Genomic DNA, 15,070 nt, shown 5'->3' with positions numbered 1-15,070 from the left:
TCCACGAGCTACACCCATTTTCTCCATCCCTGTCCTCCAAGGCTTGTTCCACCTACTGAGAGCCTATGGTGGTCAGCCCAACCCTACCTCCAGCCAGAAGCTGCTGGGGGCTCTGTGTTCTGGGGGGACAGGTAGCAGGCCCAGGAGGCTCTGGTCAACCCCAGAGAAGCGTGGCTCTCTCCCCACACTGAGCCGGTGCCCCAGCCTGCACTTTCCTCGGGCTCTGGTGGGAGCTGAGGCCCCTCCCCCTCCAAATGTGCTCATCCTGAACTGACACCCTCTGAGATGCTCAGCAGACCAGGAGGACACGGAGCCAGGCAGGGCCGAGCACTGCCCTCATCGCCACAAGCAGGCAGACGCTGGCACCTTGGTGGGTCCTCCAAAGCCACGTGGCCAGAAGACCTTTTGAGACATGGACACGGGATGTGAGTGCTTTGGTGTCTCAGGGTGCTGCCACCCTGAGACCAGCACGTCCTGAGCATCACCTGATCCATGGCATGACCAGCTCCGTCATGCAAACAGTGACCTCTGGAATTGCCCAGGACACATGTGTGGTCCTGAGTAAGCTGCCCACACGGCTCCTGAAGACACTCCCTCCCTTGAAAGCTGACCCTTCCCCTGATCCTGGGTGCCCTGAGGTCTCACTTGTTGGCCTGGCCAGCTGGCATCTACCACCAAGAGAGGCCAGTGACAACGTGGACCCTGCCATGCGGATGCCAGGCACAGGTTGCCCGTGCGTAGAGCTCTGTGCATGTCCAGCGAGTCTGTCTCTGCCCATGGGAAGTTTCCCAATCAGCTGTGAGTAGGGCCCTGTAATCCTGACTCAGCTGGGAGGGCCCACTGGGCCAGGGACACAGACAGAACTACTGGTCATTGGAGTTTGGCCTCGTCCAGACTGCCCAGAGTTCTCAGGTGCGGTCTATGTCTCCTGCCAGCCCCGGTGGGGGCAAATGCAGACACTGAGTGCTCCGGGGCAGTCATACAGCTCCCAGGGCTCACATGACAGGAGCAGCTGATAGGGACACAGTGTTGTGCTGGCAGGCACTGCCCACTTGACAGCATCCTCAGCACAGTGAGGACAAACAGAACTGCCCCCCATGACCCCGGCTGTACTGAGGATAAGCAGACCGTCCGGTGGGGCAGGGCGGCCTCAGATTTATTGACGGACAGGCATATGTGTAGACCCGGGAGAAAAGAGCACCGTGAGGAGGACGGGCCATACCACCCCCTCAGCGCCCCCACTGCTGTCCCCTCAGCGTCCTCTCGCTGTCCCCTCAGGGTCCTCTCGCTGTCCCCTCAGCACCCCCACTGCTGTCCCCTCAGCGTCCTTTCGCTGTCCCCGTCTGCCCAACGATGACCAAATGTCCTCCAGGTCCGGGAAGGACTCACGAGTAGGCACAGGGTCCACTCAATGTCTGTTGATAACTTGGTTGGCAAGCTTCCTACAGCAACCACTCCAGACGTCTCCTCAGTGTCGGGGTCCCTCATGTCGGGGAGTCTTTCATGTCCGGGGTCCCTCACACGGTGACTTTCTCAATGACGCTCTCAGCGACATGGACCTCATCTGCCTGGACGGTGACTGCTGCCGACTGGCCACACACATGCTGGTGGTCTTTCCAGTCCTGAAAAGGACACTCACTATTAGGGGAACACTCACTGGGGAGGGGGAGAGGGGCCCACAAGGGAGGGGGCAGGGGTCCACAGGGGAGGGGGCGAGGGGTTCACAGGGGAGGGAGTAGGGGTCCCATGGGGAGGGGGCGGGGGTCCAGAGGGGAGGGGGCAGGGGGTTCACAGAGGAGGGGGTGGGGAGTCCACAGGGGAGGGGGCGGGGAGGGGCCCACAGGGGAGGTGGTGGGGGGTTCACAGGGGAGGAGGCAGGGTTCACAGGGGAGGGAGCAGGGGTCCACAGGGGAGGGGGAGTCCCACGGGGGAGGGCACAGGGGGTCGACAGGGGAGGGGGCCCACGTGGGAGGGGGATCCCACTGGAGAGGGGGCAGAAGATCCAGGGGTGGCCCACAGGGGAGGGAGCAGGGGGTTCACAGGGGGATCCACAGAGGAGGGGGTGGTGGTCCACAGGGGATTGGGCAGCGGGGCCCACAGGGGAGGGGGGCCCACAGGGGAGGGAGTCCACAGGGGAGCAGGTGGGGGGGTCCACAAGGGGCGTCCACAGGGGTGGAGACCCCTCACCCACAGACTCCTCCTCCTCCCTCGCCTAAACCCCCACAGCTGTGGCGGGGCACGTGGGGAGACTCATAAAGCAGTTTTCCCAGCACCCGGACCGCGGACCCCACGGTCTCTGCTCCAATCCAGCACTCTAGTTTCAGGAATCCAGTCAAAAGCCAACAGCTTAGTGGGGAGGTTAAGAACGCAGAGACCCCTAAGTTCATTCACACCTTCGATCCAGCTCTTTCAGTTCAGGGAATTCACAAGACGCAGACAACTATTTACGTACAACGTTGTTGCCCACAGAGTTGCTTGTAAGAAACGAACCAAAGCCAGAGCCGCCCTAGCACCACCCAGGAGTCCTGGCTGTGGCTCCAAGGCGCAGGGCAGGATGGCGCCACCCAGGGTCTACAGGGGTCAGGACACTACAGGTCTGTTCACGGACGGGGCAGGGCCTCGCCTGGGGTTCGACCTGTCTCCAGGAAGCTGGACCTGGTGGAGACCGCAGGCCTACCTGGAAGTGAGAACAGGCACCGTGCTGTGTGCCACGGGGCATCTGGAGAACCTGCTCAAACACACACCCCAAACCACACAGCTTTGCTCCTGGACAGAATCCCAGCAGCTGCCTTCCTCAAACCGCCCTATGTTCCCCGAATCTCACTCAGCAGGCACACCTTTCTTCATAATAGGAAGTGAAAAAGAAAAACTGAACTCATCAATTATACTCAAAGAATAAAACTCTCGTTTGGAAACCAGCTGACACATCATCTCCGTAGGTAAGACCTGCATCAACAACCTGCATACCACAGGCTCACGGAGAGCAAACGCACCGGGCTCAGGCCGCCTCCTGTTCTGAGTCCCGGTCAGCCCTACACACCACCTCTCCCAGCACCCATGGGGGCCGCTCTGCTCTGGGGCTGGAAATGGGCAAAGATGTGGGTGTGGTGGGGGGAAGCACGCTTGGGAGCACCTGCTCAGCAGGGCCAGAGGAGGGAAGCGTGTCCTCTCAACCGTGAGCAACAGAGAAGGTTCTCTGCTGAGTCCTTTAAGCAAAGGTAAACCCTCGGCGTTGACTTTAAAATCTCAAGTTCTGAATAAAAAGGGAACAAAAACCTTTTCCACCTTGAACTTATCTGAAAAGCCAGAACTGGAAATCTGTATTTTTCTCTGGAAAAATGGAAGGAAAATGGCTAAACTCAGGAAAAGCTAGTAGTGACGATGCCTGAGATACAGACGTGGCCTGGTGCCGTGTACCACAGACACAGAGCACACAACCCAAAAGTGAGCGACTGCAGCATACCAGGACTCACGGCTGCACAGCAGGGTGGGGCTCACTTTAAAGCACTCCAGCCTCACCCAAGGCAGTGGAAACAGAACCAGGAGGCAAGATGCTGACAAGGGCTTATAGGCTGGGGAGCAGTGAGGGGCTTCCTCGCCTGTCCCGGCATGTCTGTGTGTACCGACATCCCACGGGGAGACCCAGCCCCACAGAAGAGAGCAAGCAGGCTCCCCGAATCTTCTTGGCAACGGGGCCACAAGTAGGACAGCTGTGCCAGAGCTGGGAAATGTACTGCGGGACCAGGAATGGGACCTGCAGTGCCATCTGTGTACCGAGACTGAGGGATCCAAGGGTGTGGCGAGGACTTTCCCAGCTGCTGGCGGCTCCGCCCAGGAAGGAGGGGCACCAGACACTGGTCCTGGAGAGGCTGGCCACCTTCAGATGGGTGCTGGCTGGGGATGCGGGTGCTGGCTGGGGGTGGGGGCTCACTGATTATTAGGCTCCATGCCTTTCATACACTTTGGTGTGTATATCAAGTCACTTGTAATTAAAAATTTTAAATGATTATTATCTTTTCAAAGTAAGAGGCTGGAAGAACAAACACCGAATTTTATCTGCTATCTCTAACGGGTGGGAACGCGAGGACTTTAACTTTCTATCTTATATATTTTTGAATAGTTACAAATTTGACAAAGATAGGCGCCTAGCCAACCAACTGGAAGAGATCCATATTTGTGCCCATTACAAAGAAAGACTATCGAACAGAATGCCAAAATTATCAAGCGATATCATTAATATCACACACAAGTAAAATTTTGCTGAAGATAATTAAAACTGGTAGCAGCAATATATTATAACAGGGAACACAAATTCAAGCTGGATTCAGAAGAGAACGTGGAACGAGGGATATCATTGCTGATGTCAGATCTTGGCTGAAAGCAGAGAAAACCAGAAAGATGTGTTTTACTGACTATGCAAAGGCATTCGACTGTGTGGATCATAACAAATTATGGATAACGTTGTGAAGAACGGGAATTTCAGAACACTTAATTGTGCTCATGTGGAACCTTTACATAGACCTAGAGGCAGCCTTTGGAACAGAACAAGGGGATACTGAGTGGTTTAAAGTCAGGAAAGGTGTGTGTCAGGGTTGTATCCTTTTACCTTACTTTCAATCTGTATGCTTAGCAAATCCGAGAAGCTGGACTATATGAGGAAGAACGGGGCATCAGGATTGGAGGAAGACTCATTAACAACCTGTGTTATGCAGATGACACAACCTCACTTGCTGAAAGTGAAGAGGACTTGAAGCACTTACTGATGAAAGTCAAAGACCACAGCCTTCAGTATGGATTACACCTCGACATAAAGAAAACAAAAATCCTCACAACTGGACCAATAAGAAACATCATGATAAGTGGAGAAAAGACTGACGTTGTCAAGGATTTCATTTTACTTGGGTCCAAAATCAACACCCATGGCAGCAGCAGTCAAGAAATCAAATGCTGCATTGCACTGGACAAATCTGCTGTGTCTGACCCATGCCATGATGTTTTCAATAGTCTCACATGCATGCGAACGCTTGACAATGAATAAGGAAGACCAAAGACTGATGCCTTTGAATTATGGTGTTGGTGAAGAATACCGAATATAGAAGAACAAACAAGTGTGTCTTAGAAGAAGTACAACCAGAATGGTCCTTGGAAGCAAGGATGACAAAACTTTGTCTCATGTACTTTGGACATGTTATCAGTAGAGACCAGTCCCAGGAGAAGGACATCATGCTTGGTGAGGTAGAGGGTCAGCAAAAAAGAGGAAGACCCTTGACAAAATGGATGGTCACAGTGGCTGCAACAACGGGCTCATGCATAGCAACAATTTTGAGGATGGTGCAGGACTGGGCAGCATTTCATTCGGTTGTACACAGGGTCGCTATGACTCAGAACCGACTTGATGGCACCTAACAACGAATGTATTTGGAAAAAGAATGATTTATGGTTGAAGGAAAAAATAAAATGAGCTGGAGAGCAGACACACAAATGCACTTCTGAGGAAGGGCCCAGGGAGACTGGTGCTTAGGTCGGAGGTTGGAGGTCGGAGGTCGAGGGTGGCAGGGTGAGGCACTGGAATTGGAAGGCAGCTTTTCTGAGAACAGGACGTCTTGTTACATGGAAGGAAAACATCCCAGTGAGTGTTTAAGTTTTGGTCTACATAGTGTCTGTTTGCCAACAATATATATCCTCAATCCATGCAATATACCTCCAAAAATCTCCCCCATAGCTTCCACTGCCTGGGGAAGCCCTCCGCATCCTCCCACTGAGATCATGGTAAGTTAAGATTCATACTGTAATCCCTAGAGCAGCCACTAAGAAAGTAACTCAAAGAATACAGCAAAAAAATCCAACATTAGATTTTACAGAAATCAGTAAACACAAGGTAATTATGAGCCCCAGAGACAGAAAGGGCCACATAAACCAGAGACTACATCAGCCTGAGACCAGAAGAACTAGATGGTGCCTGGCTACAACCGATGACTGCCCTGACAGGGAACACAACAGAGAACCTCTGAGGGAGCAGGAGAGCAGTGGGATGCAGACCCCAAATTCTCATAAGACCAGATTTAACGGCCTGAGACTAGAAGGATCCTGGTGGTCATGGCCCCCAGACCTTCTGTTGGCCCAGGACAGGAACCATTTCTGAAGCCAACTCTTCAGACAGAGAGTGGACTGGACAATGGGTTGGAGAGGGATGCTGGTGAGGAGTGAGCTTCTTGGATCAGGTGGGCACTTGAGACTATGTTGGCATCTCCTCCCTGAGGGGAGACGAGAGGGTAGAGGGGGTTAGAAGCTGGCAAAATGGACACGAAAAGAGAGAGTGGAGGGAGGGAACGGGCTGTCTCATTACGGGGAGAGTAATTGGGAGTGTGTAGAAAGGTGTATATGGGTTTTTGTTTGAGAGACTGACTTGATTTGTAAATTTTCACTTAAAGCACAATAAAAATTAAAAAAAAAGTCAGTAAAGGAAGAATAGAGGAACAGAAACACATGACACATAAAAAAGAAAAAGCAAATGGGAAATGTAAATCCAACCACATGGACAATTACATTAAACGTAAATGGATTAAACACTATCATCAAAATAAGCGAGACCCAACTCTATGCTGCCTCCAAGGGACACACTTGAGAGTCATAGACAGAAATAGATTGGAAGTAAAAGGATGGGAGAAGATGAAACATTAACCAGAAGGGAGCTGGAGTGGCTATAGTAATATCAGACAAAACAGATTTTAATTAAAAAAAAAAAAAGGATTAATTTTATGGTATGCAAATTATACCTCAATAAAGACATAAAATACATACACACACACATCCCTCATACAGAATTTGGAGAGAAAATAAACTTTGTGCAAGTTAAAACCAAAACCAACTCACAGCCCTTGTCCAATCTTCAAAAAAAAAAAAGCAATATTAACTAATTTTCCAAGTCTTTTCAGTAGCACATAAAATCATTAAGGAAGTCATATTTGACTTCGCATGACCAATGTTAAGAAATGGAATCTCTGTCAACAAGGTTACACCCGAAAGTCTGACCCTGTCCAGTTTGTGAACTGAAGTCCCAATACTGAATTGGCATCCAGACAAAATGTTATCTGGCTAAAAACTATTCCATCAAGAAATAAAAGCCCTCATCGAGACCTCAGGTGTAAATCCATCCACCTATGATCAGTTGATCTTTGACAAAGGACCAAAGGCCATTAAATGGAGAAAAGCCAGTCTTTTCAACAAATGGTGCTGGCAAAACTGGATGTCCACCTGTAAACCAATGAAATAGGACGCGTTACCTCACACCATACACAAAAACGAACTCGAAGTGGATCAAAGACCTAAATATACAACCTAAAATGATAAAATCATAGAAGAAAAATTAGGGACAACACTAGGCGCCCTAATTAAAAAAAAAAATGCCCTAATACATGGCATAAATTCAATACAAACCGTAACTAAGAATGCACAAATGCCAGAAGATAAACTAGATAACTGGGAGTTCCTGAGTTAAACATCAAGAGACTTCACCAAAAGAGCAAAAAGAGAGCCTACAGACTGGGAAAAAATTTTGGCTACAACATATCCAACAAGAGTCTAATCTCTAAAATCTAAAGAATACTTCAACATCTCAATAACAAAAAGACAAATGATCCAATTAAGAAATGGGCAAAGGATATGAACAGACACTTCAAAGAAGACATTCAGGCAGCTAGCAGACACATGAGGAAATAACTGCAATCATTAGCCATTAGAGAAATGCAAATAAAAACTATAATGAGATATCACGTCACCCCGACATTACTGACAAGAATCAAAAAAAACAAAAACAAAATAACATATGTTCAAGAGGTTGTGGGGAGACTGGAACTCTTCTGTACTTCTGGTGGGAATGTAAAATGGTACAACTATGGAAAACCATATGGCACCTCCTTAAAAAGCTAGAAATAGAAATACCACAAAATCCAGCAATCCCGCCCCTAGGAATATATCCTAGATAAATAAGAGCCGTCATGTGAGTAGATATATGAGTAACTTGACCAAGGCAAAGACATAGAAGCTTCCTAAACACTTCCAACTTGAAGGACCAAGTTGCTGGGGCTGAGGGCTGGGAACCATAGTCTCGGGGGACATCTAGGTCAATCAGCATAATATAGTTCATAAAGAAAATGTTCTACATCCTACTTTGATGAGTAGCATCCGGGGTCTTTTTTTTTTTTTTTTTTGGTGTTTTTTATTTATTTCCTTTCTTTAAATTGTGCTTTAAGTTTACAATTCAAATCAATTTCTCATACAAAAACTTATACACACATTATTATGTGACCCTAGTTGCTCTCTATACAACATGACAGCACACTCCTCTCCACCCTGTATTTCCCGTGTCCATTCAACCAGCTCCTGTCCCCCTTCTGCCTTCTCATCTCGCCTCTGGACAGGAGCTGCCCACATAGTCTCATGTGTCTACTTGAGCTAAGAAGCACACGCCTCACCAGTATCATTTTATGTCTTATAGTCCAGTCTAATCTTTGAAGAGTTGGCTTTGAGAATGGTTTAAGTTTTGGGCTAACAGAGAGTCCAGGGGCCATGACTTCTGGGGTCCCTCAGTCTCAGTCAAACCATTAAGTCTGGTCTTTTTACTAGAATTTGAGGTCTGCATCCCACTTTTCTCCTGCTCCATCAGGGATTCTCTGTTGTGTTCCCTGTCCGGACAGTCATTGGTGGTAGCCGGGCACCATCTAGTTCTTCTGGTCTCAGGCTGATAGAGCCTCAGTTTATGTGGCCCTTTCTTTCTCTTGGACTCATATTTTCCTTGTGTCTTTTGTGTTCTTCCTTCTCCTTTGATCCAGGTGGGTTGAGACCAATTGATGTATCTTAGATAGCTGCTTGCTAGCTTTTAAGAACACATCTGGGGTCTTAAAAGCTTGTGACCAGCCATCTGAAATACATCTCTTGGTCCCACCACATTAGGAGCAACCAAAGATGCAATGAAAATATCAGTCCAAAGGACTAACGGGCCCACATGAACCACAGCCTCCACCAGCCTGAGCCCAGAAGAAACAGATGGTGCCCGGCTACCACCAACTACTCTGACAGGAACCACAATAAAGGGTTCCTGGCAGAGCGGGAGAGAAATGTGGAACAAAATTCAAATTCACAAAAAAAGACCAGATTTACTGGAGGGACACCCAAAACTCTGGCCCCTGGATACCCTGCTAACTCAGAACTGAAGCCACTGCTGAAGTCTACCTTTTAGCCAAAGATTAGACAGGCCTATATAACAAACAATAACACATATGAGGAATGTGCTTCTTAGTCCAGCCAAGTACAGGAGACCTAATGGGTAACACCTGCCCAAAAGCAAAGATGAGAGCACAGGAAGGGACAGGAAAACTGGAGGAATGGACACAGGGAACCCAGGGTGAAAAGGGAAAGGTGGAGGGTGCTGACACAATGCAGGGATTGCAACCAATGTCACAAAACAATTTGTGTATAGATTTTTCAATGAGATACTAATTTGTGCTGTAAATTTTTACCTAGAACACAATAATAAAAAAAGAAATAATAATCTTTAAACATTAAACCAAATATATCCCCTGAAATCTTTTTAAAACCAAACAATATCCTAGTACTGTCTGCCTTGAGCATCACACTTTTTTAAGGTCTATTTATATGGGATCAAGGTGACAACAGCAATTTGAAAGGTCATATAGGAAACTTAGGGGACAGTGAGTTTACGTTAATGAGGGAGGAACATTTTGGAAAAAGAAGGGTGAGAATGGTTGTACAACTCGAACAACGTAATCAATGTCAAAGAAATATACATGTAGAAACTTGAGCTGGGGTATGCTTTTGTTGTGCATATTCTTAACAACAAAGTAAAATAAGTTATTTAAAAAATAAGAAAGTGAAAAGAGAGTGGAGGGAGAGAGCAGGCTGTCTTGTTAGGGGACAGTAATTGGGAGTATGTAGCAAGGTGTATATTTAAGTTTTTATGTGAGAGACTGACTTGATTTGTAAACTTTCATTTAAAGCACAATAAAAATTATAAAAAAAAAAAACATAAGAAAGAGAAGCCCACGAATCTTTCACGTGATTTTCAAATTCACGGAAGGTTTACAAGCCAACACTCCCTTCTCAGCTCTGGACTGCAGTACAAGCCCTTTCTGCCTCCCTAGCGGCACCCGTGCTTTGTAGCTTCTCCCGTGGGGCACAGGCGAAAGCATCTCGCATGCAGCCGAACAACGTGGGTGCCCTTCTCCTCAGTGCTAAAGCTTGCTAGTGAAATCCCAGGTGAAACGGACTTCCAGTTCTTTCTTGGACCTCCAGGACTCGGGGAGCTGGGCGAGAGCTTACGTGAGACCCAGGGAAGCTAAGCTTGCTCCCCCAGAAGCACTTAGTGGGGCAGGACAAGGAACCAAGTCTCAAGCTGTGAGCCTTGGGGCGCTGCTGACCTCCCCACCCCCCTCGGGGGCCCTGGACAGGGTCAGGTGTCTAGGACGTGCTACAGTGTGTGCGGGCCGTTTCCTCTCCTCGTTGCTGCCTCCTAACAGCACCCTCTGGGCACCCGCAGATGCCGTGGGACGACCCGAACTACCCGAGGTGGGTCCTTCCTGCCCCTGCATAACGCCTGCCCAAGTGGGTTTCTGTAGAGATTGGAACAGTGCTGTGAGGGCCCCTGAGAGGGGCACCCCTGGCCGTGGGGGGCTCTGCTGAGAGATGAATGGGCACATCTGTTCACTGGTACATCCACCCAGTGGGTCCCCTTCCTCTAATGATGGAAAGCATCAGAGAGACACAGGAGTGGAGGGTGGGCCTTGCACTCACTGCTCAGAATGACCCCGTCAGTAAGCAGAGAAGTGCCAGCGGGGGTAGAGATGAGCCCATCGGGCCACCTCAAGGATCTTACTGTCTATGGAAATGAGCGGGGCCCCTCAGGTCTGCTCTCTAGTGGCTGGACCCTGAAGGAAACAGAGGGCTGAGGACAGGGCCCTCGGTGCCTCCAGGGCCCAGGCATCCCCATGGGCACCTCCCTCTCTCCTAGCACCATCCCTTCAAAGCAGTGCTGGATGGCAAAGAACAAGGTACACAGGTGTCTTTTAAAATGTGAGCATCCTTCAGCTCAACTGCTGTTACCACGCGGACAAATCAGAAGCACATGTGGCTGCAGCCTTCTGCAGACGTAACGATGTCCCCTTACGTCCCCCAGCACGAAGACAGGCCATGCGGCTCTGCTCTAGGAGCTACCTTCCTATCCCTGCAGACACAACTGCCGTGGAAACAGCGCGATAGCAGGGATGGAAACCGCGATGAGCCAACGAGTCTATTCGCCTCCTCGGCCGTCTCCTCTGACACCCAGGCTCAGCACTCTTCACCCCCCGCACCACGATATGAACCTCACCACAGGGTGCTTCCAGGGTATCCTAGCTGCTGACAAATTCAAACTCAGATCGACATTCACCGTTATTGACTAATAACGGTAACGGCTGCCCTGAAGCACTCTAAGGCGGGAAAGTCACACAACATGAACTGGCAGGTGCTGCTCTAGAAAATATCCCCTTCAGTTTCCTTAGAACCAACGGCTGAGCACTGGGAAGAGCGAGGTACTTGAGCAACCACGTATGGCCTTCGCGCATCTGGGTGAGACCAGGAGAGCTGGAGGCCTGGAGACGCACAGAGTGGGGCTACGCCAAGGGGGCAGCCCCCACCCCCAAATGCTTCAGTAGGGGGCCACTGTGGCACACAGCAGTGAGGCATGTCCTACGTGGGCACACAGCACACCTGGGTGCCTGCACCCTGCACCCCACACCCTGGGGAGCAGCTGCTAACCACGCACTGGGGAGAGGCGAGGGGGGTCAGTGAGGAAGACGGAGCCCTCGGGACACGGTGGTCAGCCGGGTGGTGCTTTCTGCAGACCCAGTGAGGGGCCGCCTGGCTGGGGGTGTGCAGACACTACCTTGCGCTGGCAGAAGGTGGAGCAGTAGTTGACCTTGTGGCAGCCGGTGCACTCGCTCAGGGCCTCCCGGCCGCAGTTGACACAGGACTGCTGCAAGAAGGACAGAGTGGTCAGTGACTTGGCCATGCAGATGGGGCCCACGCACCCTCTGCTTGATGCCCCACCGCCTGCACAGCGGCCCCCAACTGTGCTCTCTCCCCCCACTAAAGAGGCAGGGGAGCGCAGTGCCTCGCCCATGCAAGCTTCTCTCCAAAAACTGCACTGGGAGAGACTGGCCAGCGGATCCGCCCCGCCGACTCCCATGCCACGCACCCACCTGCTGGGACCCCGCCTGCATGGGTAGGGGCACAACGGGGCAGTTACTGGGCGGCATAAGCACCATCCTGCACGCTCAGCCAGTGTCCTGAACCATCCACATGATGTTGAAATGTGAGACTCCAGGCATTTCATGTACTTTTTTCCTTAGACTACGTGACTGGAAGTTTTTTAACTGTCTGTCTTAGTCATCTAGTGCTGCTATAACTGGAATACCACCAATGGACGGCCTTAACAAATGGAAGTTTATTCTCTCACAGTCTAATAGGCTAGAAGTCCAAATTCAGAGCACCAGTTCCCAGGGAAGACTTTTTTCTTTCTGACGATTCTGGGGGAAGGTCCTTGTCATCAATCTTCCCCTCGTCTAGGAGCTTGTCAGAGCAGGGACTCTGGATCCAAAGGATGCACTCCCCTCCCAGCACTTCTTTCTTGGTGCTCTGAGGTCCCTCTCCCCTCTGTTCCCTTCTCTCTCCTTTTATCTCTTGTAAGACAAAAGGTGACGTAGGCCACACCCCAGAGGGACTCCCCTTACATGGGATCAGGGCTGTGACCTGAGTAAGGGTGCTGCATTCCACCCTAATCCTCTTTAACACAACCTAATCTTGCCTCATAACATCATAGAAATTAGGGTTTACAACACATACGATAATCACATCAGATCACAAAATGAAGGACAGCCACACAATATTGGGAATCAAGTTGACACACATTTTGGGGGGACACAGTTCAATCCATAATGCCATCTAAGGGGCTACACTAGTAAATACCGTTGTTACTGACTAATTCTTGGAGTGTGACTCATGAGAGGACTTTACAAACGTGAGCCTTCCTGCTTGTAACAGCTCCAGGAGTGGGGGCCCAGGAATGGGGCAGCGGGGGAGACGAGAGCCAGCTGGCACCTCCAGGAAGGGCTATGTCCCCAGGTCACTCTGCGTGGAAGGGGAAGGACACCCTATGATCCAAGCTGGAGACAGAGACCTGTGTCAGAGGGTCAGTGGGCAGCTGCTGGCCAGAAGCCCAACACTCCTGGTTAGTGAAACGGCTTTACCAGATTCTGCCACCACTTCTACACAGATGAGCAAAACGGAGCAAACCACTTCTAGGTTTCTCATCTGATTCCAGCCTCCTTCTCCACAAAGTGCATATTAACTAATGCTTCCTGCTCTAAAACACTGACCGTCTCAATATTCACTCACTCGGCAATGTAAGTGTTTGCAGGGTCTTAGGGGCTAGTTTAGTTTGCAGCCCGCCTCCACTTTAAATGATGAAATCCTCTTTTGAAAAAAAGACTCAACGTCTGTAAGCCCGTAAAGAATGTCTTCAGGGAGAGCCAAGGTTCCTGAGGTTTCACTCACATCTGAGCGTTAGGCTCCAGGAGAACTGTCTGGCCAGATCCAACCCTGCCCCCCATCAATGCCCCGCCAGTGGGACCACCCACCCTACCACCCCATGAATGCCCCTGCTCCATGGGACTGCCCACCCTGCCCCTCCCACAGGACCGCCCCTAGGGCCCTTACCGACACATTGCCCCACTGAACTGCCCACTCTGCCCTCCACTGAAGCCCCTGTCCCACCAGACTACCCACCATGCTACCCACTGATGCCCTTGCCCCACAGGACAGCCCAGGACTCAGGAGAACATGTGAGAACCGCTTCCCGCCAGGGGGTTTGGAATGCCTCACAGAGCCCCCAACCCAGTGACCTGCTCCTGTGCACCCTGTACACCCCAGGTCCTGTGCACCCTGTATACCCCAGCTCCTGTGCACCCTTGTAAACCCCAGCTCCCGTGCACCCTGTATACCCCAGCTCCTGTGCACCCTTGTGAACTCCAGCTCCTGTGCACCCTGTATACCCCAGCTCCTGTGTACCCTGTATATCCCAGCTCCTGTGTACTCTGTATACCCCAGCTCCTGTGTACCCTGTAAACCCCGGTTCCTGTGCACCCTGTATACCCTGGTTCCTGGTCACTCCAGCTCCTGTGTACCCTGCACACCATGGCTCCTAGCACCCTGTATACCATGGCTCCTGGCCCCCTGTACACCCCGGCTCCTGGCCCCCTGTACACCCCGGCTCCTGGCACCCTGTACACCCTGGTTCCTGTGCACCCTGTACACCCTGGCTCCTGTGCACCCTGTATACCATGGCTCCTTTTCACCCTGTATACCACAGCTCCTGGCACCTTGTACACCCTGGTTCCTGTGCACCCTGTACACCCTGGCTCCTGTGCACCCTGTATACCACAGCTCCTGGCACCTTGTACACCCTGGCTCCTGTGCACCCTGTATACTGTGGCTCCTTTTCACCCTGTATACCACAGCTCCCGGCACCTTGTACACCCTGGCTCCTGCGCACCCTGTGCACCTGGGCTCCTATGCACCCTGTACACCCTGGCTCCTGTGCACCCTATATACCACGGCTCCTGTGTACCCTATATACCCTGGTTCCAGTTCACTCCAGCTCCTGTGCACCCTATATACCCTGGTTCCTGGGCACCCTTCACACCCCGGCTCCTGGCACACTGTATACCACGGCACCTGTGCACCCTGTATACTCTTGGTTCCAGTTCACTCCAGCTCCTGTGCACCCTGTATACGACAGCTCCTGGCACCCCGTACACCATGGCTCCTGTGCACCCCATAAATCACGGCTCCTGGCACCCCGTATACCACGGTTCCTGGCACCCCGTATACCACGGCTCCTGGCACCCCGTATACCACGGCTCCTGTGCACCCCGTATACCACGGCTCCTGTGCACCCCGTATACCACGGCTCCTGGCACCCCATATACCGTGGCTCCTGTGCACCCCGTATACCGTG

At 51.1% G+C, this 15,070-nt stretch overlaps 1 protein-coding gene across 1 annotated transcript in view; it reads right to left on the bottom strand.

Annotated features, from left to right (window-relative positions):
* Positions 1-1,089: 1,089 nt before the first annotated feature.
* Positions 1,090-15,070, bottom strand: part of DEAF1 (DEAF1 transcription factor) — a 66,656-nt gene continuing 52,675 nt past the window's right edge. Inside the window, exons 11-12 of the mRNA XM_049892957.1 lie at positions 11,939-12,028; positions 1,090-1,622 (exon numbers count right to left, since the gene is read on the bottom strand). Coding sequence (XP_049748914.1) covers positions 1,518-1,622; positions 11,939-12,028 — 195 coding nt within the window. The 3' untranslated portion in view covers positions 1,090-1,517. The remainder of the gene's footprint in view (positions 1,623-11,938; positions 12,029-15,070) is intronic.

This window comes from Elephas maximus, chromosome 7 (genome assembly GCF_024166365.1).
Source record: "Elephas maximus indicus isolate mEleMax1 chromosome 7, mEleMax1 primary haplotype, whole genome shotgun sequence".
Lineage (NCBI taxonomy): Eukaryota > Metazoa > Chordata > Mammalia > Proboscidea > Elephantidae > Elephas > Elephas maximus.
Note: the sequence above shows the minus strand (reverse complement) of the source record. Positions and strands in the feature narration are given on the sequence as shown.